Below are 27415 nucleotides of genomic sequence, written 5' to 3' on the forward strand. Positions count from 1 at the left end.
TTATCTAATTTTATTATACCCTACTTTAGGCTTTATATTCATTTCTGCGCCATTATTCTTTTACCATCGTTTAAGTACAAAATAAGTACATCATATTCAAATTTCATGTCAATCGGATGATTTCTTGTAGAGTTATGACAAAAAACGCACTTGTTGGTTAAGTTTTGCACACCAGTGTACTAAATGTCTCTTTTCAATCATAGCTTAATGAGAAAGGGTGACTCATTGAACACCTGTTTTCTTATCATCTGACCCTTAAGCAGGGGGAGTCACTACTATCAGCTTCTCACAGTTACAGTCTTCATGTCTGTTAATTGCTTAGTCCAGGAGAGTTAAAACAAATACTTATTTTGTCTTCTTTGATTCTTAGAAATCTCTTAAAGTACTCCCTACAGGGACTGCAGAACTCCTATTTTTCTTAATATTTCTATACCCCTTCTTTTTTTCCTGTTCTTTCCTGCTTTTTCTTATTTTTTAAGAAAATATCCGTCATTTTGCTATTCCCCCTTTGAACATAGTGACAGCCAAGGAAAAAAATAATGACTCAAGGTCAAGTATTGCAACTACGCCTGTTTATCAAATCAGTCATTTTGAATGGGTGTGAGGAGGGAACTGAACTTGGTAGAACATAAATTTTATTTTTTATGTCAGCTTCTGTGTCTGCTTGCCAATTTATGTTTAACTGGAGCAGAGGAGAAATAAAATCGCTCAGCTTAATAAGGAATAAGATTGTGATACATAGTTTTCCCTTCTGATTTCGATTAATGTTTTAACAAAATGTTCAGACACAAGTTAGACTCTTATTTAATAATCATGTGCCAGAAACATGACAATATTGTCGCAGAGTGTTAGGGAGTTTTTGCAGAAAGAAGTTTCCTTTGGGAAGTAAAAAAAATTTAAATTTCTCTTCTGCAGAAATTTATGAAATATTTTTTCCTTAGAATTATATTGAAAAGATGCCTTATTTGCGATTGGAAAGAAATGCTTGCGATTTTCCTTTTCTCATTCAAGAATAATGAATAATATCGAATAATGAAGTAAAAAATTTATTTTTCTTTTCTCCAGGAATTTTCAAAAGATTGTTTTGTTTTTTTTTAAATCCAGAATTATACTCAAATTATGTCTTTCTCGCGCATAGGAGGGGGAAAAAATGCTCACAAGTTCTTTCTTCTCATTTGAGAATATTGAAAAATAAAGAATAGTGAAGTAAAAAAATTTATTTTACTATTCTCCAGGAATTTTCGAAAGATTTTTTTTCCATCCAGAATTATATTCAAACGATGTTTTTCATAGAAAGGAAAAGAAATGCTTGCAATTTTTCCATTTTCATTTGTAAATAATGAAGTAAAAAATGGAGTGGATGGTTTTGCATCCTGACGCTGACAACTACGAAGTAGAAGAAAGCAACGAGGAGGATGAACACCCTTTATTTCGAGCGATTGATGTATCAAGTTGAAGAAAGAACTGATTAAGGGGATGAAGCAAAAACCATTCAGCAGTTGTTCATGCAACAAAAATCAAATTTTATCAACAAAATAGATGAGTTTTTCTTTTTTTTTTAAAGTGCTGATACTTTTTTTTTTCATTTTACCTTTTTTGTTTATTTTATATTAAGCCTGTATGTATTTTTTATTTCATAAATTTTTCTCCTTTTAATCTTATTAAACTTATGTATAATGCTTTACCGTTCTTTTTTCTTTTTAAGACTATTTCTAAATAAATTTTTTTTAGTCGAGTTTCATAAATAATAAAAAAATGGCAGTTGTAGCGATTCAGAAAACCAGAAAAATCAGTTATCTGGAATAGCGATGGTCCCGATAGTTCCGGATAATCTGTTCTCCACTGCATTATTTTTTGATTTTTTTATAAACTTCTTTTCTTATTCTTAGTAAGTGTTTTTAACGTTTTTCTGAATATTATTACTCGTAAAGTGTTTTTCTTTTCCTATATAGCAGCACTGAATTTTAAATTGCTATATTTTTACTAATTTTATTAATCTTACCCAATACAAAATTCATGCTAGTACCAGCGACTGTAGTCACTTCAAATGTATTTATAATTTAGTATAAAACCAAAATCAGTTTTTATAAAACAAAAAAACAAGTAATACATAGTTATATAAAATATTAAATAAATATCATAGATTGAGTATTTCCTTCAGTTATAAATCAGCTAGACAAAGAATCAAAATGTGATGTTTTAGAGATTATGTCGTAAAAATATTCACAGTGCTCAATAATTTAGACCTATGTATTAATCAAAAAATTGAGTACTGATTTAATGATCATGTCTCTAATGAACTTAGTTAACATTAAAAATAGTGTTCAATATGACAATGAGTATTTCATGCATAGTAAACTAACATGTTGAAACGCCTCATCAAACTATAAATAGTAAGCATTGAAGTTTGTTTAGAAGGGAGTTTAAAATATGCTTATAAAATAATGTTCAGTTAGTTGGAGAAAAAGATTTTTCTGCAACAATGACCAAGATAAAAAATACGTGTATGTTAACAAGTTAGGCATGTCAAAATAATTTTTAAAATTATGATCGACTACGTTTAGCTCTCTTAAAACCTTAACATTTCAGAGCATTTAAAATTTAGTGAATACTATCTTAAAATAAAATTTCATGTTTAAAACATAAAATATTGTAAAATAAAGTGTTAAACAACTATATTTACATATTTTGAATATTGACTGATATGCAAGTTTTTGATACATCGTTATTTGTATTGCTTAGAAAATTACTGCAGATGAAAAATAAAGAACAATATGGTCTATTTTAAGTTTTGTTTATGCAGAATGAAGAAAAGTTAGCAAGTAGATACAAATATTTTTAGGAAGTTAAAAAGAGGAACAGAGATATTTCTGTATCTTAGTTTATTGCGCCAACTACGGTCACCTAGGCACTAAATGGATTATAAACTTGCAATTAAAAAAGCATTCAGAGGTTTGTCCGCGGGGAGCTAAGAGTTATAGCTTTCAAGTTGGTTCCTTTCTCTGACTTTTTTTTTTTTTAGTTTCTGCGAGCGGCTGCTCAGAAATTGTCAAAACTTGATTATTTTGCTGCAAATCACAATATAAAAATCTTCAAGAATATTTTGAGAACCAATCAGATCTCAACAATATTTAAATAGTGAGTCACAATTTGTTGATTTTATTGCGATTTTCATAGAATATATATTAAAATTACAAGAATAAATTATATTCTGTTAAATTATTGTGTGATAAGTTGCTTTAATCTAATTTTCATCAATTAACAGTGTTATAAATTAAAAACATTGTTTTAGATAAGAAATCATTAATTATCTAACAAAATCTGTTTACTTGCTGTACCCACAACTCTCTATGGCGTATGAAACCATGAATTTCCTGCCGTGATCCAAGGCTATTTCTCTAGCCTGCCATTAATTAAACATTTGTACATGTTGATTTGGTAATGTTTAAAATAAGTCTTTTTTATTTATAAGATTTGCACTAGTTAATTCCATAAAATTTCAAAACTAATTTTGACATATAAGAAGTTTCATTTGTGTAATTATTTTTTGCTACAAAAAATTTCATGATTAATATTAGAAATAATACTTAAATATTTTATGTCCATTTTGTAACTTTTTATTTCAAATAAAGTAAAAAATATCAGGTCAGACTGAATGCGAAAAAAACCTCCCCCATGTTTAAAAAAATTCACCATAATACACACCTTAAAATTGCGCTAATTTAAATTTTGTAAAAAGCTAACTGCATCTGTGTTATTGAATATCTGAGTAATGATAGCTAGTTTGGAAAGTTGGCAGCACTGCCACAAGATAACATATGAAAACATACTTCAAATCTGTATAGGAAATATGTCAACAAGTGCTCCAAAAATGATTTGTTTCTCTCAGAGCTCAGATAGCATACTTATTGAGTTATTTTGAGATATAAAATTTATATAAAATATTAAGAGCCAAAGTAATCTGTGAGAAGTGATTCGATGCAATTGAAATCATTTTTAGCAAATTGACCAATATAATTTTATTCTTTGCAAGAATAAAAATTATATTCCTGTATATATTGCAAAAAAATGTAAGGATAAGGGAGTATAGTGACACTGATTAAAGGTAGTGTTAAGCAATTTCAGATTATTAGCATGTATCCAATCCAAGTTTAAAATTTTTCATTTTTATTTGTTAAGATTTTAATTTTGAAAAAAAATTTAAAACTCTTTTAAATTGAAGTTAAAATAATGAATATTTGCTTAAAAAAGAAACTCAAAAATTATATTTTTCTTTAAAAAAAATTTCACTTGAGTATTTCTTTCTTTAAAATCATGTCAAAGACATTAACCATTGTTGAAATTTTGTAAGAGAAATACTTATAAACTTGATTTTAAAGAAGTTCATGCAATATAATTAGTTGCATTATTATTAAAGATAGATTATAATTATTTTATCTTTAGTTACTAGTTTCGTACAAAATCACAAAAAAATGAAATCAGATTTGAACTCAAATGAAACTCTTGATAAAATATTGATGAACAGTGAATCATGTTATTTATTTTTAAATAACTTAAATAATATTTGTTTCTTTAAATACAATATTGTAAAAAAAATACTATAATAAAGAAATCTTTCCATACATACCCTGATAACACCTTTCCTATCAAGATAATTCATAATGAATGGTGGAATCACTAAGTAAAAATAAATAAATGGCTTTGTTTACATACAATTGAAAATGAAATTAATCAATACAAAATGACATTATTAGAAATATTAAATAAAGAAAATATCAAACAATTTATAAGTAAATGTTTTACTTTGTGGGGAATGGAATGATATAATTTTATTTAAAACAGGGATGCCACTCAAATTTGGAAAAAAAAATACATGTTTTCCCTGTACATGTTATACACAATGTACAGTCAGACCTCGATATAAGGTCATCTGCATATAAGGTCACTTTTCCAAAGTCCTGGCTCACTGGATAGGAATTCTTTGTTACAGATTATCGGATATATGGTCAAATTTCAAAAATCGTTATCGTGTATAACATGGGTCGCCAAACTTTTTTGATCATCGATCCCTACATAATTTTTCGAAATCTCCATCGACGCCCATAAAATTAATTTTCTGCTAATTACAATAAAACTCTATTAGATACTGTGTTTGTACATTTATTATCTGATTTTACACATTTATTAAAGTAATAGTACATTGTGTAACAATAGTTTTATGAAAAATATATTAATGTTGAAATTTAAATACCTTAATATTTATTAAATAATAAGTAATTATAAATAAGTAGAAATAATAAGTGAAGTAACTACAGATGTATTGCTTCTTAATCAATGAGATGGGTGTGCCTGGTGTTTTTTTTTTTGTTGCTAGTTTCGCTATATTGGGTTCAAAAATTGGTCAGTTTTAATCTTAAATCCACTCGAAACTCCACATTTAATTTATTTCTGTGCTTAGTTAAGATTGAATTTACGCGACTGAAACAGGCTTCAACCATATGGGAACTTAGAAATACTAGCATAAATGGCTGAGCTATTTCGTAAAGTTTTACATATTTTTGCATTATATTTATATTTGTCCAAAATTTGCTCATTGTTAAATTTTTAAAAAGCGTATTTACGAAAATCGCAAAATTTGTAAAGATATTATTTTAATTTGATGTGTGTAGTTTAATTTAATTTCAAGTTAGTAGTAAACAGCAAGAATGTTGTTATATTGCTGTTTACTACTAACTGGAAATTAAACTTATTTCATACAAAATTGTTATTCTTAAGAACAGTTAAAGACACACATCAGATTAAAACAATATTTTCAAAAATTTTGTAATTTTCGTAAAAAAATACTAAGTGTGCTATAGTTTTGTTGCTGGCTGTACCCCTGGCTGTATTCAGATCGACCCCTGCTTTTGTTAAATAGACCCCTGGAGGTCTATATAGACCACTTTGGCATCCTCTGGTTTATAAGGGCATTTTTATCTGAGGGGAGGGGAGCTCTTTTCTACAAAAGCCTATTTAACTTCCTTACAAGGCAATTATCCATCTCGAGTTCTAGGAAAATATTGCAGCCACACCTGGACCTGGAAAGAGTTTCCACTCCCCAGTTCGCAGATAATTTTCTCCCGCCTTCGCTGCCAGTAATTGCTCATCTCTGTCCACACTTCCAGGGAGGGGGGGGGCTTTCGCTGTTCGGATGAGAACAAAGGACAAGTTTTCCTATTGGGTGTCACGTGAGCATTTGCTGACCAGACCAGAGGAAAGAATTTCATTTGCACCTCTCTCATCGTGTCATCATGTTGGCAAAGGGAAAGATGTTGACTCTATCAGAGAAAGAAAAAATCGCTGAAGATTTTGAAAATTCAAATTTATAGAAAGCACATTTTGCCGAAGAATGTGACTTACAACGCACCACCTTAAACAATATTCTGTCTTCTCATCACAATGGAAATAGGAAAAGAAAAAAGATGCATTTTTCCCCTTATGAGAAAATTGAAGAAGCCATTCTCCAATGGATATAAATGGCTAAAGCACAAAATGTGCCGATATTGTGTTCAGTATTGAAAGAATAAGCTGCAAATAGCAGCAGAATTGGGAGAACCTAATTTTATGGTGAGCAATGAATGGATTCAGAGATTTAAAGTAAGACATGATTTAACTTTCAAGACAGTATGCAGTGAAGCTGGAGGTGTTGACGAAACTGTTTTGAATGACTAAAAGAAATCTGTGTTAGAAGATGACATTTTGAAACGGTATAAGCCATGCGATGTATTCAACATCGACAAATGTGGTCTTTTTTTTCCGGGTCTTACCTCAAAAAACTCTAGCATTAAAATATTAAAAATGTGTAGGTAGGAAAAAAGTAAAGAAAGACTTACAGTATTTTTAGGGGTCAATATGGATGGCGCTGAAAAATTGAGACCTCTTGTAATTGGTAAATTCCGAAAGCCACGTTGCTTTAAAAACGTGAAAACTTTAACTGTGGATCACGATGCTAAAAAAAAGGGTGGATGACCGTCACCATTTAGGAGAAATCAATACAACGTTTAGACAGGCAGTTTGTGAAGAAGAAGCGAAAAGTTGTTTTCATAGCAGACAATTGCACAGCTCATACCAACAACTCTCAGTTAGCCTCAATTGAGCTTGATTTCTTGCCTCCCAATGTGACTAGCGTTCTCCAACCATTGGATCAAGGAGTTATTCAAAACCTAAAAGTGAACTATTGTCAGCTCCTCCTGAAGGACTTAATCGCTGCCATCAATCAAAAAAAGGAATTTCACTTTACTGTCTTGGATGCTATTTTCTATGTGTACAAAAGTTGGAACACGGTGTCCACCAAATGCATAGCAAATAGTTTTCGTCATGCTGGTTTTGTGAGTTCTTTGAATATCGTGGATGACGGCACCGACGGAGAAGACGATATTCCTCTATTTGTTCTGTGGAAGATCTGAAAAATCGTGGTCATGCAATTGAAGGGGAGGCTGAATATGGTATGATTGATGAGGAAATTACCACCACTTCTGAAGCTACAATTTCTGAAATTGTTTCACAAGTTGTGGACAGTGAGGACAATGACAGTGATCCTGAGACTGTAGCTGTAACCTATGCGGAAGCCTTCAATGCAATAAATGTCATATGAAATTTTTTTGTAAACCATGAGGGAGCTAAGAAATATTTTGAGAAGTTACAAAATCTAGAAAACAAAAAAAATCGAAAAATAAAGCCAAAAGAGCGACAGACCTGCATATATGATTATTTTAAATGAGGTAAGATGTAATGTATATATGTACACTTTGAAGAAATTTGTAAACAGCTTTATTTTAAACTCAACTTTTTTTAAAAATTTAACTTTCTTTAATTCTTTACGAATTCTGTTAAAATTTATTGACTTAAATATTTAATTTATGGTTGATCATTTTCGTTTGTATTACCATTTTTAAAAAATCATAATGTGTACTATTTACATGTTTAGTTACGAACTGCTAATGAATCGGTTAAAAGGTCAACCCGCTTATAAGGTCACTTTTGCGATGTCCGTTAGGGTGACCTTATATCAAGGTCTGACTGTATTAAGAGAAAACACAATCACTGTGCTCTTGCATAAGCTATATTGGGCTAACTATACTAGTTTTAATTGCTGGAAAAACACACACAGCTGAACAAACTTAAATAATACTATAGTAAATGAAATAGTTTAGTATGGTTGAAATATCTTTCTTAAATATCCCATAGACACTTCGAGTAGACACCATTTTTCAAAAGACAAAAATAAAAACAAATTTCCTGTGTTTTCACAGTTTGTAAAGAAAAACAAATTTCCTAAGTTTTCACAGTTTGTAAAGAAAAACTCTTAATTCCCTGTTAAATTTGGTGATTTTTAAATTCTATATACTTTCCAGGTTTTCTCTGTTCTCCCTGTAGAGTGGCAACCCTGTTAAAGCTTTTACTAGCCATACAAAAGAAAAATGTATGCACATGGAAATAATGAACAAATAACCTAAAAGGAATTTGAGGTTTTCTTCATAAATTATCACGGGGAATAGAGAGAGACAAATAAACATGCATAAAGAATTGCATTAATTAACGATGCACAAAAATATCAATGAAAAAAAAATGAAAAAACAAGATGGTTTAATTTTGAACAAACTCACAAAATTAACAGTGACCATTAGAATGGATCGGAAAAACAAAAGTTTTAAATACCAGAACGCTTCAGTGCAGAAAAGTTGCTTATTGTAATAATACAGTAGAGAACCGATAATCCGGAACGATCGTGACTATCGCTATTCCGGATAACTGATTTTTCCGGTTTTCTGAATCGCTACAAAAAGCCGTTTTTTTATTGTTAAACCCAACTGAAAAAAAAATTTTTTTGGAAATAATCTTAAAAATAAGAAAAAACGATAAGGTAATACACTAATGATTATTTCTGAAATGATAGTAAGGTAAACATCTTTCAAAAAAGAAAGAAAAATCCTAAAACCTTATGAGGAAAAAAAATTTTTTTTTTAAAAGTTGCGGGAAAATTTATCGAATTTCGCTCCGGTTTTTTGGTTTTCCGGTTTTCTGATTTCCGGATAATGGGTTCTGTACTGTAATAGAAACAGCATACATTTAAAAAAAAAATTATTAAATATCATTCATTTGTATATCCTACTTTAAATTGAAAAAATTACACCTTTTTTGAAAAATGTTACGTTTGCTAAAAAGCTTCAAATAAACATGCTTTAGTTTTTTATGCTTGTTTGTTTGATGGCTTGAACATCCTAAATAAATTCAATTTTAACCAATAAATTATTTTTTTAACACTTACACAACATTTTGGAAAAACATGAGAACAGCCCAGAAATTCACTAAGTGAAATGTCACTATCACTATCAAGCATAAAGGCGGGGCACGCTGATTGGGTTATCTTTATTTTTTCTTCTATGGCTGAAAGAATCTGCTTAAGAAAGAATGTTACCCCCTTTTTCCCCCGCCTCCTAAATATTACATGGTATGGGGAAGAACGAATGTTTTGTTTCTCACGGATGTGTATCCTTTTAGACCTATTCAAATTTTCCATTGACTCCCCCTCCACCTTAACGCTTGACCCGCTTACCCTTTTCCACAGTATTTCTTCTTTTAATAAAAAGGTTCCAGGTAATGCCTCTTTTACTAGCCACCTGCATGGGAAAGGAGGGAGGGGACTCAGTTGCGGTCTTTTGAAAACAAATCTCCCTCTTTTTCCTACATTCCAAGGGAGGAGCGTCACTAACGGTCACTCAATGGTCTTGGTAGATCTTCACTTCCCCTTTCTGGTGATTTATGGGTTCGATGCATAAATCAGAGGTTCAGTGCAAGCTAGAAAAAGAGAAAATGTGTCAAAAGACCTTTTTTTTCTTCTTTTTTTTAGGAAGGGGGAAGATGGAGAGATGTTTGTTTATTTTGATTGTAAAAAGTGTCCGGGAAATCGACCCTTCCGGGAAAAGGACATCCGGATATGGGACGTTACACCGTATTAGTTTTTTTAGTTGGGTTTCATAAACAATAAAAAAATGGCATTTTGTAGCAATTCAAAAAACAAGAAAAATCAGTTTTCTGGAATAGCGATGGTCCCAATCATTCCGGATAATCGGTTCTCCACTGTAGTATTAATGCTTATTAAAGTTTTTCATTTCTTTAAAAAAAAAATTATAAATGTTTAGTAAAGATTTTACAGATCCCTATAAAAGAAAATTTATGGGTGCATTTGAAAGAAAAAAAATTCGAAAATTGTTCTAAGGAATCATTGCTTCTTTTGTCATAATTTCAATTTTAATCTGCAATTTGTTTATTTGTACTTAATTTATTTCAAAATTTGAATAACTTGAAATTAATTTAAAAACTGTATCTGTTGACAATTAATATGTAAATCCCATCACCTATATTAAGTAATTCTCAATTATTTAAGTAATTTTCCTATGAGGAATATTTCAAGTTCATTTCAATAGAATATTGAATTAATTTCAACACCTTATGCTAAGGATGTTTGTTTACGTTTCGACCCACATGGATAGGGAATGGCGTAATTCTTCACGTTGCTGTGAAGCTGGAAGGCGGTGAATCAACTCTCAGCATGTCAGTGATCGACACTTGTCTAGAACATACGGGAGGTTCGCTACTCAGAATATAAGATGTTTTCCAAACAATCTTCTCTTTGTTTTTTCCCTTTTTAGACTGGTCATACTCTTTACGGTAGATTAACTAACAGGATGTCGGAGGACAAATAAGTAGTTAATAGTATCAGCCAGTATATCACGAATAAATTTTTAATTAATTGTTGAAATGAATAAATTTTGTTTTCTATTTTAAACTTAGTCTTCAATCTTAGTTATGTTTCCTCCCACACTGCTTTTTTCCGCTAATGGGAAATAGTATAATAACTATAAGAACTCAAAAATTAAATTTTCAAATTTGCTTCGTATATATACCTTTTAGCACCCCTAATAGTTGTGCACACTGCCCTCCAGGGCATCCCAGTACAGAATTGTTAAAAAAATTTTGATTATGTCCACGTGAAATTATTTTTAAAACATAAAAATTATTGACAATTTTTCAAATATTAAATGCTTTCTGGGTTTCACCCCCTGAAATAATGTCTACTGGGTTTGTTTCAGGGCTTTAGCTAAAAAATTTCAGATACTGAAAAAATAAAGTTACGTTAGTATTTCTCCATTTAATTTCTGTACAAAAAGAAGTGGGAGAAAATTTATGGAAGTAAGTAATTTGGTTATATAAATTATTTTTCTTTGTCATCACAATTATTACAAAAAATGGCAATTATTACAAAAAATTTCTAACAATAATTTTACATGAATCATGAATAAATCTTTTAATACAGTTTAATTTTATAGAAAGAAATAATGACACATAGCTAATTTTCAGATAGTAAGAAAAAAAAAATTTCAAAAATTTCCACTAAGTTCAAATGAAAATATAACTTTACAACTATAGAGTGTCATTTTTATTACACAATTCCATAATGTGAATAATGTATGATAATTGTGAAATTGGGCGATTCCATTATACTGATCATAAAAAATGAGCAGAAATTTCTAGGAGAAATTCACATAAAATATAAGTTAAACTTAAAACAATCAAATTTTATATCAAATATTTGGTACACCATGATCTATCAAAAACAGTTTGTTTTATAAAAAACTGAAAATAATAAGTTCAAATTAAATGGACTAATTTGCAGGTGTCGGATTTATATCATACGAAAGAAAAAAATTATTACTTGTTAATAAATTGTCCAAACTCTGAATTTGTTTGGAATTCAAATGCAAACTTGACTGAATTTAATAGATGTCATTTAAATACGGAATTTAAGCAGTTCTTAAAGCATAAAATATGATGTAAATTAATTTAAAGCTTTTTACTTTGGTGTTGGAGTAAATTCTTGGAGTTGGATATAAATTTAAGTTGGTGATAAAAATTATAAATCCAGACAATAACTTTAGTGTTTATTTTGATACTATAAACATTATTTTTTCTATTAAATAAGTTTCTATTAGATAAGCTTTTTTCTCAAACTTAAATTGCTCTGAATTTCCTGTTAGAATAGATGGATCAATGTATTTTATAAAATTTTTCTATCTTGTAAAAGTTAGTTAAAAAACCACTAGTTTTAATTTTCAATATTGCATTGTATATTAACAGCAATGTAAATAAAACTCATATTTAAGCAATATTTCCTTAAATCTACTAATTTTAAAAAACCTTAACTAAAAAAAAATTAATAACTGTCGGTAAAAAATTTTCTATTAAATAATGGAATTTAATATGGGGAAAAAATATAAAAACTTTCATAATTCTTAAATACAATAAAAAAAATCTATTGAAAAATAACTTACTAAACATAAAAACAAAATTTTCAATATTATCTGTCCACAATAATTTTTTCTACAAAAGAAAAAAAATCCTTTTGCCCTTGAATAAAAGATTATTTTATTGATTCATTTATCGCCTGCATAAAATTAAATAATCGCTTCATACAGTTTTTACAATTTATGATATTTGATGTATCAAAGCAGACAATATTAAAGGAGGTATGTCAAGGAGCACAAAAACTGAGTTTGTCTTTGGTGCTGTAAGACTTAAACTAAGCCTTTGCTTGTATTAGCAAGGTCTTAGCCTGATATTTGCATGTGTATAGCTGGCAATCCCTAAGCAAGTATTCATGCTAACCAAAGTAAAAGCATGTGCTTAAACTCAAGAACTGTTTCTGAATACAGGCCAGAGATGTTTTTCTCAAAAACAATAAATAAATACAGAATATTCTGAAAAAATGTTTGGCTCCAAATAGAAGTGTGTTTCAAGCTCTACTTAACAAAATGATCGAGCTAAAATTTTAATTTCGGTTGCTTAACTCAAAAAAGAAAATAATGCAATTTGGTGTTGAACATAAAATATCAAAAGTGTATCTTCGGAATTTTTTAGGAAATAAAAGGGTGAAATGTTTTTACAAATTTGTACCAGATAACCTGTCTTGATACAGTTTACTTACATTATTATTTATTCCATTTTTCTATTATAAGTGTAAACTGTTTTTTAAAAAAACTGTACTTGTTAGAAATTCATTTACTGTGGGCAAAAATTTCAAATCATGTAGCTCTTCATTCAATAGTCTACAGCCAATTGAAAACTGATATTATAAAGTTTAAAGTTATTATTTCCATATCTTCAGTTTTTTACCTAGAAAATTATTTCTTGTTTGCTTAAAAACATTAATTTCAAAATTTTGGTTATTTAGTTGACCTTACCTTGGAATAATAGCCAATTACAAATGATTAGAGTAAAATAAGAGATCACTAGAATAATGACTTTTATGAAGTATATTTTACTAACAAGTTCAATTTAGATTTTGATAAAAATTCTCATTGGTAAAAAAATTAAGAGCAGATTTAAGATTAAAAATAAACACTTGAAAATGATTAATGATATAAAATGTATCAGAAAACCTTTTTTTATTAAGAAATGAAAAAAATACCATAAAAAGTTAAGCTACTCAAGTAATATTTCTTAGTTAAATTTGAAAATTTAATTCATAAAAATCAGCTGGACACAAAATATATTTTGGAGTAAGAGAGGGGAAATGGATAGTAGCAGACTTTGGTAATATAATTTTTACTTCTGTATTCCTAACAAAGTAAAAATGCATGGAATGACATTATAAAACTATTGTTCTGTTTTTATTTACTGCTTCACAACAATACAGAAAATTAAGTAAAATTATATCAAGAACTTATAGTACAGCTATCGAAATCTTCCTCCAATTTATTCCAAAAATAAAAAGCAACGCAAGATAATAACAGAAAATATAAAATTTAATATTTTATAGCAACAAAATCAAAGTAAAATAATATAATATTAGCTTGTTTAGAATGCTATATAACGCACAGAAAACAGCGACCTTTCAAATTTTCAAAAGTTAGTAACATTAGATTTTTCTGGTTTTCTGATGTTATCCTACATTATGTGCTATCCTACATTGAGTTATATAGAAAAAAAGCGGAAAACATACACATGCCAGGCATAGCCATTCCAATCCTAGACATAGTAACTTGAGTAATGGCTGATTTAGCAGCTACCTGAGAATTTCCAACTCTATTTCCATTTTTATCTACAACTGGAATTCCTTCACGAATTTCTCTAAAAAATAAAGTTTCAAAACATATAATTACAATTAAAAATACTTCCTACACATAGTACACATTTAAAGGCAAAAAAATTTTCAATTAGATTTTATACAATCAAGTCCCGCCATAGTGAACCTTCAAGGGACCGAAATTCCGATTCACTATAACTGGGACTTCACTATATCCGTTCCGAAAAATTTTTAACTAATGGTTCTTAACTCCCCCCCTTTTATAACGCATTATTTAAATAAATGACCAATAAAGTGGAATAAAAATAAATGACTGAAAAACAATACATAGTGACAAAAATGTGTTAACTTTCTCTCAACATCAGATATGAAAAAACTTCCAGACTCTCGGATAATTTTTCCTGAATATATGTTATTCAGCTTTTTAATCCCATCCATTCCAACACATAAAAGTTGTCTTAACAAATCATTTGCAAATTCATTCGCTTTGACTTGAAGCATTTGTCCAGATACTGGAAGATTGCAGCTTCTTAGAATGCCGAACCAATTCAATAATGCTGTTCAATAATGAAGCAAACAAGAAAAAATGCTTATTGCTACATTCCATGCTACTGATGGTTTAAAAATCGGTATATGTATTGATTTTGAAGTAGAAGTTTCAAAATTATTTTGAATATGTATAATAAATGAAGAAAATAAATCAGTCAAAAGCAGAAAAAAGTTCATAACATCCAACTTGCTCTTTCGTTTTTGGTTAACTATATTCACGAAAAATAACATTATACGTGGGTAGCAAGGCACAGGAACGAGCATTTTGTTCACTACATCCGAGAGTTCACTATAGCGGAGTTAACTGCATTATACAAGAGTCACACATTTTATAAAAAATATCATACAGTGCAATTTTCAAAAAACAAATTTCTTGAGACTATAAATAAGGATCTGAATTCGATTTCTTATTTTTATAATGGAGAAAAGTCTCTCTTCTTGATGCCACAAAATATTTTTGAAACCAAAAGTTTTTCTTTAATACTCAGAGTCCTAACAAAGAAAAAGATATTGAGTTTAACCATCAGACAGAAGTACTTGTTAGAAATATTTATTTAAATAAAATATTATTTTTAATCATAAATTTTTTGAACAAAAACTTTAATGAAATATTTTTATATTGTTTTACAAATGAAGAATTTTATTTATCAAAAATTTGATAACAATTAAAGTTGACGTGAATTTCATTTCAAACATCTTTAGAGTGGAAATTTAAATAACTGCATCCCCAGGTCTCCATAGAAGTCAAAATGTTAAATATATGAATATAGAGTAGTTTAAAATATTTTTTAAAAAAGACTTCTTGGGGTAAATTATTTAAAAATTGAACAAAGAAAGTTTGTCATGAAATGAAAATCATTAAAGCTAGTATAGCTTATTGCAGGAAGGGAAATTTTTTTTTACTCATTCACATTTTAAAATTATGGTAGTTGTAAAGATTGCTACTAAGAAGTTATGGTAAAATAACATTGAATCTCACTATTTATTTAAATATAAGTTGTTATCATGTACCATACAAATAATACAATGGCTAGAAAATTAGAGCATACTAGCAAGACCTTGAACTAGAAATAAAATTCTGAATAATGTTTAAAGATTTTGAAATACTTCCAAAAAAACTTTTTTTCATTGATTTTAAAAATCATTTTATGCAACTTCAATAAGAATAACTATATTCTTACTATAAACATTGTAACAAAATTTATCTAACTTAAAGCTGAAATAAAACAAGTAACATTTAATGCTACATCAAATTTGGAAACTGTAACTAAACTGAGAAAAACCTGCAAAAAAACAATATTCTATTCTAAAAATGCAAACGAACAGAAAGCGAAATCTTTTATCTGAATTCATAATAAATAATATACAGTCGGACTTCTATTTAACGAACTTCCATTTTGCGAATTTTTTCGTGGAACCAAGAACATTTTGGAAATTTCTTCGTTAAATAACTTCTAAATAGCGAAGTGAATTCTCTATTTAACGAATTTTTTTTTAGATCTACTTTCCCCATTTCCCAAAATATTTTAGAACATTATTAACTTGTTAACGCATTTTATGGGGGGGAATGACCTTAAACTGATTTTTGCATTTCCTTAACTTTTAGAGAAAGCAGTAAAATTCCTTTCCCTTTTTGTTTGCATTTCATACAAGAAATGCAACACCTCTAGAAAAGTAGAAAAGGGGGGAGAGGTCAAATTCCTTGAATAGGAAGTGAGCAGAGAAGATAAAGGGAATGGGTCATCAAAGTGTGTGGTCCCTGGTCCCTTATTGAAATGTCCTATTATTCCCACCCCCACTGTTCACTTCCTTTCTAGAAAAACTTTTAACATTCTCGTTGTTCACTCAGTAGAGCTCCGTTCTCGAAATCGCCTCCTGTTTTTAGATTGCTGATCAGAGTACTGCTTGTTGCTTTTCTTGCAGCTGCAAAATGTCGAAGCGAAAATGCCTAACCATTAAACAAAAAAATTAATTCTTCAAGAAGTGGGTAGAGGTGTGAAAAGAAAGATATTGCATCAAAATTTGGTGTTCCTTCAAGCAACTTATCAACGATAATAAGAAACCGTGATAAGATTGAAAACAATGATTTACCAAATCCTTGTTCAAAACGTTTGAAAACATGTGTCTATGAAGATGTGAATGAGGCAGTTTTGAAGTGGATACACGCAATGCGAGACAAAAACGCACCAATCTCTGGACCTTTAATAACCGAGAAAGCAATGCAATTTGCAAAGGCATTGGGACACGATGAATTTCGAGGAAGTAGTGGATGGCTTGACAAGTTTAAAAGAAAACAAGGAATTTAAAACCCTTAATTATAGGAAAAAGCAAAACTCCAAGATGTTTTAAGGGCACAAAATCTTTGGAGGTTGATTATGAATTCAACAAAAAATCATGGATGACGGCAGACATTTGTGAAAAATGAGTTCAAAAGTTGGACAAACTTATGATTGCAGAGCATCGAAAAATTGCTCTAATTTTCGACAAGTGCCCTGCCCATCCGAAGGAAGTCAACAAAAAACTGAAAAACATTACAGTTTTTTACTTGCTTCCAAACACTTCATCAAAGCTACAACCAATGGATCAAGGGGTGATTCAAAACTTTAAACTGCACTACCGCAAAAGAATTGTACGAAAAGTTATCACTGCGCTTGAAAATAAGCAATCAAGGCCAAAGATTAATTTGCGAGAAAGCATAACAGAAATTTCCAAAGCATGGAACTATGATGTTACAGATCGTACCATTCGTAACAGTTTTGCTAAAGCTGGGTTCTTTGTCAATGCTGAGAATTTAGAAAGTGAGGATGAGGATGATATTCCTTTAGAGGAACTTAAAAAAATGTGGGTACAGCTAAGAGAGAACCACGAAATTAATGATGATGTACTGATAAATGATTTTCTTTCTATTGATTCTGAAGCTGAAACCACCGAAACATTACTGAATCAGATATTTTGGACTGTGTGAAAAATAGAAACAATACAGCTATAAATTGTGAGGAAGACGAAGAAAATGAAGACTGAAATGATGAAGAAATTAGCAAACCTTCATATGATGAAATGTTAAAATCATTTGAAACAATTCGATGTGGATTGCAGTTTGAGGAGAATACGCCTGAAGGAATTTTTGGTGCATTACAAAAATGCGAGACCTATTATGAGAAAAAACACTTTTTCAAACAAAATTAACAGACTTTATCAATAGCAATTAAAATTAAGAATGCATGTGAAAATGTATGTTTAAAATTACATTTATAATAAATGCAGCAATAATTTTAATATATAGAAATTTAGCATTTTTATTCAAGGGAAAATATATGTAGTATGATAGTATAACACTGGATAATGTTTTGTTCTATTCTTACTTTCATTGCAGATTTCTTTTATGGGTAAGATTTATAAAATAAATAATAGATAATAATTTACAAGATAAAGGTGTATCATTCGCAATTTTAATTATTTCTAGTATCCATGAGTTTAAAGCCTATTCTACGTTGTGTAAGTATTTCAAAAGATGATTTTCTATTTAACGAATTTTCCATATAACTAACTTTTTTTCGGGATTTAGCGATTTCATTAAATAGAGGTCCGACTGTAATTTAAATCATATATATATACAGCCAGTTTGTAAACTAATTGATTACAGAAATCAACAAATTATTGTTTTCAAATTACCAAGAACCGGATTACTCTAATAGGATAACATTGAAATTTCTTCAGTTATTCCAACAACCAAATATCTGAGTCAAAACTAGATAACTCATCAAAAGTTATTAAAAGTGTGAGAGAGGCAGTCAAGTCCAAGGATCAGAAATGCTCAATACCAATCAGAGAAGATGTCAGATAACAATACCAGGTGCTACTTAATATTTACTTAAATTACTAAGAATTTTTCCTTACTATAGAGAAAAAGGAAATAGGATTTGTTAGAATACAGAAGTATGAGCGAATAGTTCCTAAGAGAAGTTCCTAAGAATAGTTCCACAGAGAGAATAGTTCCTAAGCACAAAAATAAGAAGTGTTTACTTTATTTAGTTCTCTGTATAAGCTAATTACTAGAAGAGAGTTTTTTTTCTACTTTCATTATAATTAAAGAACAGAAACAACTTTGATTTGCGTAACTTTAATCATCATATTAAATAGTTTCACATACTCAAATAAAAGTTTTAAAAACTAAATTTTAAGAAATTATGAAAATTTAATCTTATTATTTCATTTTGGACAGCATATTTATTCTCTTTATGCTGTGCAGAACTGAGAAAATACTATTCATCTTCTTATGGAAAGCAGATTCTATTAGTGGATTTAACATTTCATTGGAATCCAAACCTTCAAGTGCTAATGTGATCACATTAAATGGCCAGCACTGTATTTCAATATATCCATTACTTAAGACTTAAACAACTAAAATAAAATACAGAAAATTTTTTCGGTATCAAAAATCAGGGGAAAATTTTGCTCGATTTCTCTGTCATTTTTAACTAGAAGTATTGAGGCAAATTCCAGTCATCCTTGAAATTAAGTAGAGGGAAAGTGTGAGGGGATTTTTTCTTCTGATGTGTTGACAGAAAACTTAATGCTTCTTTTTAAACCTTGAAGATTGTATGGTTGAAAATTGGGAAGGAACAAATTGTTCATTCTCTTGTGTATGGGAAAGAATTGGTGGATTTCGATAAGCTACCATCAATCAAATGTAAAGGAGCAACATGCCTATGTTGTTTTCTCTTTGATTTAAGAATTTGAAATGTGCTTATCAGTGAACAGAAGGAGGAAGGATGATAAAAAGATTCATCCTTATGTAAATAAAAAGAAAATGAAGTAAGTGGAAATACAAATTTTTATTGGAATACAAAAATTGCTAAAATATGACTACTTTTTTGTTCAATAATTGAGTAGGAATATAGTTAGCAGAACAGCATAAAACTTTTTATCTGATTTCTAAAAAACTGGTGAATACTTTGTTCGCTTTATCGCAAACTATAATGAATGTGTCAACCTCGAAGCTGAGTAAATGGAAAAGTAGAGTGATCATTATTTCTAAATTTAATTCATTCATTCAGTCAAACATAAAAGAAATTCAAACTTTAAAAAAAATCATTCATTCATTCAAACTTAAAGCAGAGTAGACTTAGATAAAATGATGTGAAATCAAATTACCAATTAAAAATATTTTTGCAAACAAATTATTGACTCTTCAATTTATTTTCAACCCTTTCCTCACCACAGAATTAAGATGAACTTTATTCAAAAATTACAGAATTTATCAAAAGTGTTTTAATTTTTATTTTACAAAGTATTTAAATTATGTAATCATTATTTAAATAAATTCGAAGAAAAATAAATTGCTAAGCTCTTTTATATTAAAATAATAAAGTAAAAAGAATGATAAAAAAATGCAAATTTTTAGTTAGAATGCCTAAAACAGCTATGCTTTAAAATTTAATAAAGTAGGAATATAGTTAAGCTCTATTGAACCATTTTTAACAATTAAGAAAATCGGGAAATTCAGACATCCGGGATAGCAATGGTCCTCAGCATTCCAGATAGTTGGTTCCTGATTGTACAGCAATTTAGATTAAATGAATTTTAAATGTATATAATCTTTTTGTCTAATCTAAATTTACTGATATAGAGGTTTGACCTTACCTATCATAGGAAATATACTTCTTATCAACTTTATTAATTTTTAAATTTCAATAGGGAGCTATTTTCTCCCCAATGACTCCTGCAGTTATTTGCTAATACAGTAGAGAACCATTTATCCAGTATCCAGATAACCGGGAAACCAGAAAACCGGGGGAAATTTTGATCGGTTTTCCTGCCATTTTAAACTAGAACGATGATGAAAAAAAAGCGGAAATTGAACTCATCCTTGAAGTTGAGTAGAGGAAAATGCAAGGAAGGGGAGAATTTTTTCCCCCGTTTACCCAGAGAAACGTCATTTCCTCCTTTAGGCCGTCAATCAAGCTCAAGGGTGTGGCATGCTGATTTCGTTTTCGGTTTGATTTACGAGGGGGGTGGGGAAAATGCATTGCATGCATATCAGTGAACAGAAGATGAAAGAGAAAAATATATTTATCTATTTGAATAAAATCTTTTTCTTCTGAATAAATTCTCATTCTTTGGAAGTGTGGTATCATTTGCAAGTTTTTATTGATGTGGAATCACATCTGCTGTAATTAAATATTGTGTTTTTATCGACAACAAAAAATAATAAAAGGAGAATTGTTTATTAATTTAAACATAGGATTATTTTATGAAGCAGATTGCAGTTTTGTTTTTCTGATTCCACTACGTTTGATATTTTTTTCTTTTCACGATAAATTTCGCACTTAATAAATTGATTCTTTTTATTCATAAATTTTATCATTAGGTTTTTTTTTAAAATTCCGTTGATCTTGCCTTGTTCCGGGTTTTAATATTTATGCTAGTGCCTTTTTTAACTATCGTTTCGATAATTTTCAAGTGTTTTAATTTAGATTAATAAGTTTTCCTTTTATTTTATCGTTTCCCCAGTATAATTAGGTATGAAATATATTGCGTTATTTAACCATTGGTTTTGTTTATATTAGTCAATTTAGGAATTGTAATTATTTTCAAAAAATAAATACGAGAATTTTGTATTTCTTAAACTTGTTTTTCTTGTCTAAACTTGCCAATTTTTTTATTCTTTTAAATGTTATTTTTCTACCATTTCTTTTTTTTTTTTAAAGTTAGAAGTAATTTTCTTTTTTCTCTTACTTTATGTATTACACTTTTTCCTTCTAATTCGGGTTCAATAAAACATCGATTAACGACTCTTTTTGGTCGATCCAGAAAACCGGGAAATTCAGACATCCGGGATAGCGATGGACCTTAGCGTCCCGGATAATTGGTTCTCTACTGTAACTTCAGAAAATACAAAAAAATTTCTTTGTTTACATAAATGTGGGTAACAGTAAGAGTTAGCGTGATGAAGAGAGGCCAACTGTTAAGTTTTGAAATAAGAATTAGATAAATTTTGTATTATGGAGAATTAGGTAAAAGTGTTTTCTCATGTCTTCAATAACTTTTAACTTGTACAATAGAACTCAAGTTTATGTTTAGAAATATGTTGAAATTTTTGAATTTCTTTTAAGAATTTGGTTAAATAAAATATAAGAGTGGAAGAAATAGGGTATATTTCTTGCTGTATTCAACATTTGTGGTGACCCGGATCGTGATAAGAGGCAATAGTAACAGGCTAGTTACTGTAAATATGTTTGTTATGAGATTTAATATGTTGAAATTTTTGTATTTCTTTTAAGAATTTGGTTTAATAAAATATAGGAGTGGAAGAAATAGGTTATATTTCTTGCCGTACTCAACACCAACACTGGGGAGCTATTTCTCATGTGCATTAAGCATCATGTGTGTTTTTATGTTGAATTTTTAGGTATTAACTTTGAATTCGAATTTTTTAAAGCAAGCAGAGTAATATCCTTAGTGAACTACAACTTTTTTTTGTCAATTTAATCACCCTATTAATCACAGGCTAAAAGTTGGGTGAAGTACATATATATATATAAATATATATATATATATATATATATATATAGTGGGGATTTTCTCAAAATGTCAAGTTCATCTCATAATTATCTTAATGTTGATAATTTTTACATTAAGACCATACATTTCAGTACACAGAACAATGAATAGCAAGGAAAAAAACTTTAGAAATAAAAATAACTTGAATTTTAAAAATAAAAATTTTGTGACAGTTTTAAATTGTAATTGCATGGAATAAAATTATTACTGTCCCTTCACTCAAAGAATTTCGTTAAAATATTAAGAGTTTTTCGTTTTCCATTGTAAAAACACTCTTATATCACTTATGTTTTTATATTATTTTAAGTATAATCCCATTTTGTAAGCAAACACATACCCATGCAGCACATAAAATCACAGTGATATTGCAAAGACGTAACAATTCAGAAGAAAAGTAACAAAATTCTTCTAGTGATAACAAACATATTTCTGGAATATAAAAAATATTCTAATTTTTTTTGCATGTTTAATAGTTTAAACTAATATTAGTTTTAACTCAGAATTGTAACATAATATTTCTTAATTTCAAACTCAAATTGGTAAAACTATCATTCTGTTTCTGGATTGTAATAAAGAAATCCAATTAAAATGTTACAAAAAAGTTCCTACAAAGATTTCTGTGACATCCCTTTTGAAATATTTCAAAAAAGGTACTATTTTGAAATATTTCAAAAACATTTCTACCACTTTCTTGTAAGCTTTTTCTGCTAATGTGCAACAAGTGACCTCAACATCCTATGTTTGTGCATACATGCATTACATTTTCCTGAGAGTCATTAAAATTGTGGTGTCAAACTTATTTTTGAGTCATAAAAAATATTGTAATTCTGTCAATAAGTATTATTGTAGGTTTTAAATATTTTTGATGCATCAATAATGGCAGGTACTAATTCTTTAAAGTGAGTATTAGTAAAATAATAGTATTATCTTATGAATTAAAAATGTTCCAGAAATTTTAAAATATTATACAGCTCAAAGTATATTTCTAGAAATACTTTCTGTATCTGATTGCAATGCTAGGTTAAGAATAATGTGCTTAAATAAGAACACAAACAAAATTTATCTTTGGTTTTAAAAGTTAAAGAAAATGAAATATTTACTTTTGTTTGTATTTCAATTTCTGCATTATAAAACTGACTGTGTTAAAAAAAATGAATAAATAAATTATGCTTGATAATTTAATAACTGTTAGCTTTAACTTAGAGTTTTAACATAAGATTTCTTATTTTTTGAACTCAAATTTGTGGAACAATTTGTCTGCAATTCTTGTTTTTTAAATGTAATATAAAGTACATTAACAAATAATAACATCAGTAAGTCATTATTATTTATTCATATGCCCAGTTCTTGCCTTTGGTTAAGTAGATTTTTTTAATTTTATTTATAGCATTCCTAATTATTTTGCTTAAGCACAAGTCATTTATTCTTGTTAAAAAAAACTTTTTTGTAACAAATATTACTACCAATGACACTTTTTAACACAAGTAGAAAAATTTCGTTTAATTTTAATGAATATTTTTGAAAGTTATAGTGAAAAAAATGTAAAACAAGAAGAAAAAATAGTTTTTGATAAAAATGTTCATATCTCCATAAATGTTTAAGCTAGGCTTTCGAAATTTTATGCAGTTATTGCAATTAACAACCAAAATAATTAATACAAGTTACAAGTTTTTTACTTAAATTTCTGGCATATGGTGTTTAAAATTACTTGACTTCTTCCATGATTTATTGTCAGTCCCTCAAACCTTTAAACCTTACAGTTAAATAAGAAAAAGCACACGCTCTAAACAACTTTTAAGTTTCAAAACAATCCTGTTATTATTTAGGGAGAAATTTAAAAAACTTAAAGTGTCTCTTCCATTATTGTATGGGTAGTGTATAAATAGATATAATGGCACTCTGCAAAATAAGCCTAAGTCTTGTGACTCATATTGTAGTCTACTTTTCAGTTCAAACATATTAATAATTCAGATATAATTTTAATTCATTCATCTTAACTAAGAGCCAATAACGTAAGAGATAGAGCATTTAATGCAAGAAAAAGAGCATTGAAGACTAACCAAAACGTATCTACAGGGTAGGACTGGGCGATATAAGAAATTTTATATCGTGATACATCATCAGTTTTGCATCGCGATATAGTATTTTTGAACTTCATTTACTTGTGAGGCACAGAAAGTCGGATTTCTATCGAAACTTCATACTCAGATTGATTTAAATTAATTTGTGAATTTGAAGATATATATGTTTTGCTTAAGAATGATATTAATGTTATATTTTCTAAAAATGATTGTGCAAATAATGAAAGATTTCTTCGTTTAAAAATAAATAATGAAAAAATAAATAAAATTGAAATTTATCAATATATTTACCTAACAATATAGAAAGAAAATTTAAAAAATAAGTTGGTTAAAAATTATTTGTATGCTTAAAACAAAGTGCTAAATAAATTTTTTTTAAAAAAACACTTTTAAAACAACACTATTTTTTATCATTATTATCTCACATAAATAATTAAGTCAAATTAAATAATTACCGAATTTTGAACGAAAAAACAAAGCACCATATTTTTCCGCGGAAGCGCTGCGGCGCTATGGGGGAAAAATTTGTTTTTTTCCTACACGCGGTGCTTCCGATGCAGCGGCACTTCCGACAAAATATTTTTTAGTAGCAAAAAATTTTTCAAGTAAAGTTATTTAAGATTAAATTTTTTTCTGAGAAAAAGACTATTAAAAAAAATTAATAACGAAGTCGACGAAATATTCGCCGGTATCGCGATCTGTTGCAGAACATCGGCAATTGTAATTTGAGCGAACAGAAAAGGAAGTAAGAGGACTCTAAATCCGACACTCACGGGACTGACGAAATGCCGAACTTCGGATATCTTTCGGAAATTCCAATATGGCCACCAAATATCCATTGTTAATTTCAGAAAAACCAATAAGTTTAGTCAAGTTTCGATCGTAGATTATGATGGGGTGAATTTAAAACTGGCTCATCTTAAGAGAAATTTTACTTAATCAAAATAATAATCTACATAATATAATCAAGAAGAAATAATCCGAATCCTATGAAGAAGAAATAATCGTTTCTTCTCTGGAGCAAGATCATAGTTCACGTTTTTCCTTTTAGATAAAATTTTGTTTTAACAAGAGGCTAATCTCGCATGAAAAAAAAAAGCTAACAAGAAACTACAAAAAAAAAAAAAATGTAACAATTAATGCTAAGAACAAGCAAAAAACAAGCTAAAAAATAATAAAGATAAAAAATAAAAAAACAAGCAAACAACTATTAACAAGAAAAAAAACTAATTAGCAGTTAATAACTAATAAAAAGCGGCAAAATAAAAAAATTTATGAATCAAATAAAAAACCGCAAAAGGGATAGAATTCATTTTGTTGTCTACATCAGCGGTTCTTAACCTATGGGTTGCGACCCAAAATTGGGTCGCGAAGCATATTTCTTGGGTCGCGCTGAGTCGAACCAAAAAAGTTAGTAATACACCAAATAATAAGTAATACCAACACCTCCTAGAATAAGTAATACCAACACCTAGTCATTGTGGCTTACTCAGCCTAATTTTGACTTTTTTTTGGGTCGCGACATTAACATATTTCTCAAATTTGGGTCGCGGCTTAAAAAGGTTAAGAACCACTGGTCTACATGGTAGTTACAATGTCTACTGGGTGTGGCTAATTTATGGTCAAACAGAGGAGGGAAATGGGGGGGGGGCAAATCAGTAAAGCACAAGCCCAGCTGTCAAGATTGATTGATCTGTTTTTTCCAACTTGCATTTCTTTATTTTGTTCATTGGAAATGCGGGTGTTTATACTTCTCAATTTATTTTAAACTGCTTAAGAAATAGATGTTTCCTTTGACACAGATTTATTATTTTTTTTCAAGCCTCTTTTTTATTTTTAAAAGATAAAATAAAGTAAGTTTCTTCAACAGAATAAAATTCCAAATAAAAAGAATATAGCTGATTTTTTTTTTTGTCTTATCAATATAAATTTCTTTAAAAAAAAGTAGATCAGATTAAGTGCTGAATTAAGGATCCCATACCCTTTTCTTTTCCCCAACCCCTTTAAAATATAACGGATTAATTCCTCCCAAACAGCTCCAGTAGAAATGACACGTGGAGAAGGTGGGGTACACCCCAGTGCCGTAACTTCACCCCTCGGGGCCCTGGGGCAAACATTCTTGGTGTAGGCCCTTACAAAAACTTTCAGTACTCCATCCCTAACCGTCATTTTAGCTATTTACGTATTATGTTAGCGAATATGTTTATGAAAACAAGTTATTTGTTCGCATATAAATTGGATTACAAAACATTCCACATGGCAAAATACAAAATTTCAGCGAAATCGCTTAATCTTGAGAAATAAAATTTTAAAAAAGTCGTACTTATAAAACTCGATTTCTAAAGAACTAATCAACCAATTGCGCTCAAATTTTGTATTTTCCATCTGGAATTAGATACTTTAAAATGATACAAAAAAAAAAAAAACTATATGCCTTACGATTCAAAAGTTTTCAGACTATTATTGTCCGAAAGTGAACTGATCGTTAAGACATGGTTCCCAGCAGATCACCGAAGTTAAGCATCTCTGGTTGCGGGCAGTGTGCTGGTGGGTGACCACTTGGATCAGCCTGCGTAGGGACCAAGGGTGTGCGGTATTGGTCCTCGTTAAACTGCTCTACCATACAGTGCTCGACTTCGCGTGCTGGTCGCCGGGCTACCGAAGCGGGGGTGCCATCCCCTCTGCAGAGGATCAAACCTCAAGGGATGTTTCCCAGACCGTCGCCAATAGTCTATTGTACAGCACTAGTGCGACGTAAATGATCAACAACATCAAACTATTATGAAATAAAAAATTATAAATATTTACAAAAATTTATTTTTTGCATGGAATTATCTTTAGATAAACAAATTTTATAATCGTGTGCAAAAATTTTTCAATTCCCTTATAAAGCTCTCAATCTGTAGTGAAATACAAAAAAAAAAGAAGAAAAAAATATAAAGCATTTGGCGGTCCAAACTTTGGATAGCTGACCCGACCCAACTATTGAAAAAATATTTCCCAGATTACAGCTACCTCCTATATTACGGGGGTTAGAAAATCGAATCTGTTTCCTCTAAATATGATGTTGATCATAAAATACCAATTTTATAAACCT

At 29.3% G+C, this 27415-nt stretch overlaps 1 protein-coding gene across 6 annotated transcripts in view; it reads right to left on the reverse strand.

Moving 5' to 3' along the window:
* The window catches only part of LOC107453001 (Sideroflexin-1-3), a 96289-nt gene that overhangs the window by 17658 nt on the left and 51216 nt on the right, over nucleotides 1–27415 (reverse strand). For all 6 annotated transcript variants that reach the window (XM_043052512.2, XM_071187834.1, XM_021147140.3 and 3 more), the window contains 2 exons: nucleotides 14042–14169; nucleotides 4628–4677 (listed from right to left, as the gene is read on the reverse strand). In XM_043052512.2, coding sequence (XP_042908446.1) covers nucleotides 4628–4677; nucleotides 14042–14169 — 178 coding nt within the window. The remainder of the gene's footprint in view (nucleotides 1–4627; nucleotides 4678–14041; nucleotides 14170–27415) is intronic.

This window comes from Parasteatoda tepidariorum, chromosome X1 (genome assembly GCF_043381705.1).
Source record: "Parasteatoda tepidariorum isolate YZ-2023 chromosome X1, CAS_Ptep_4.0, whole genome shotgun sequence".
NCBI lineage: Eukaryota > Metazoa > Arthropoda > Arachnida > Araneae > Theridiidae > Parasteatoda > Parasteatoda tepidariorum.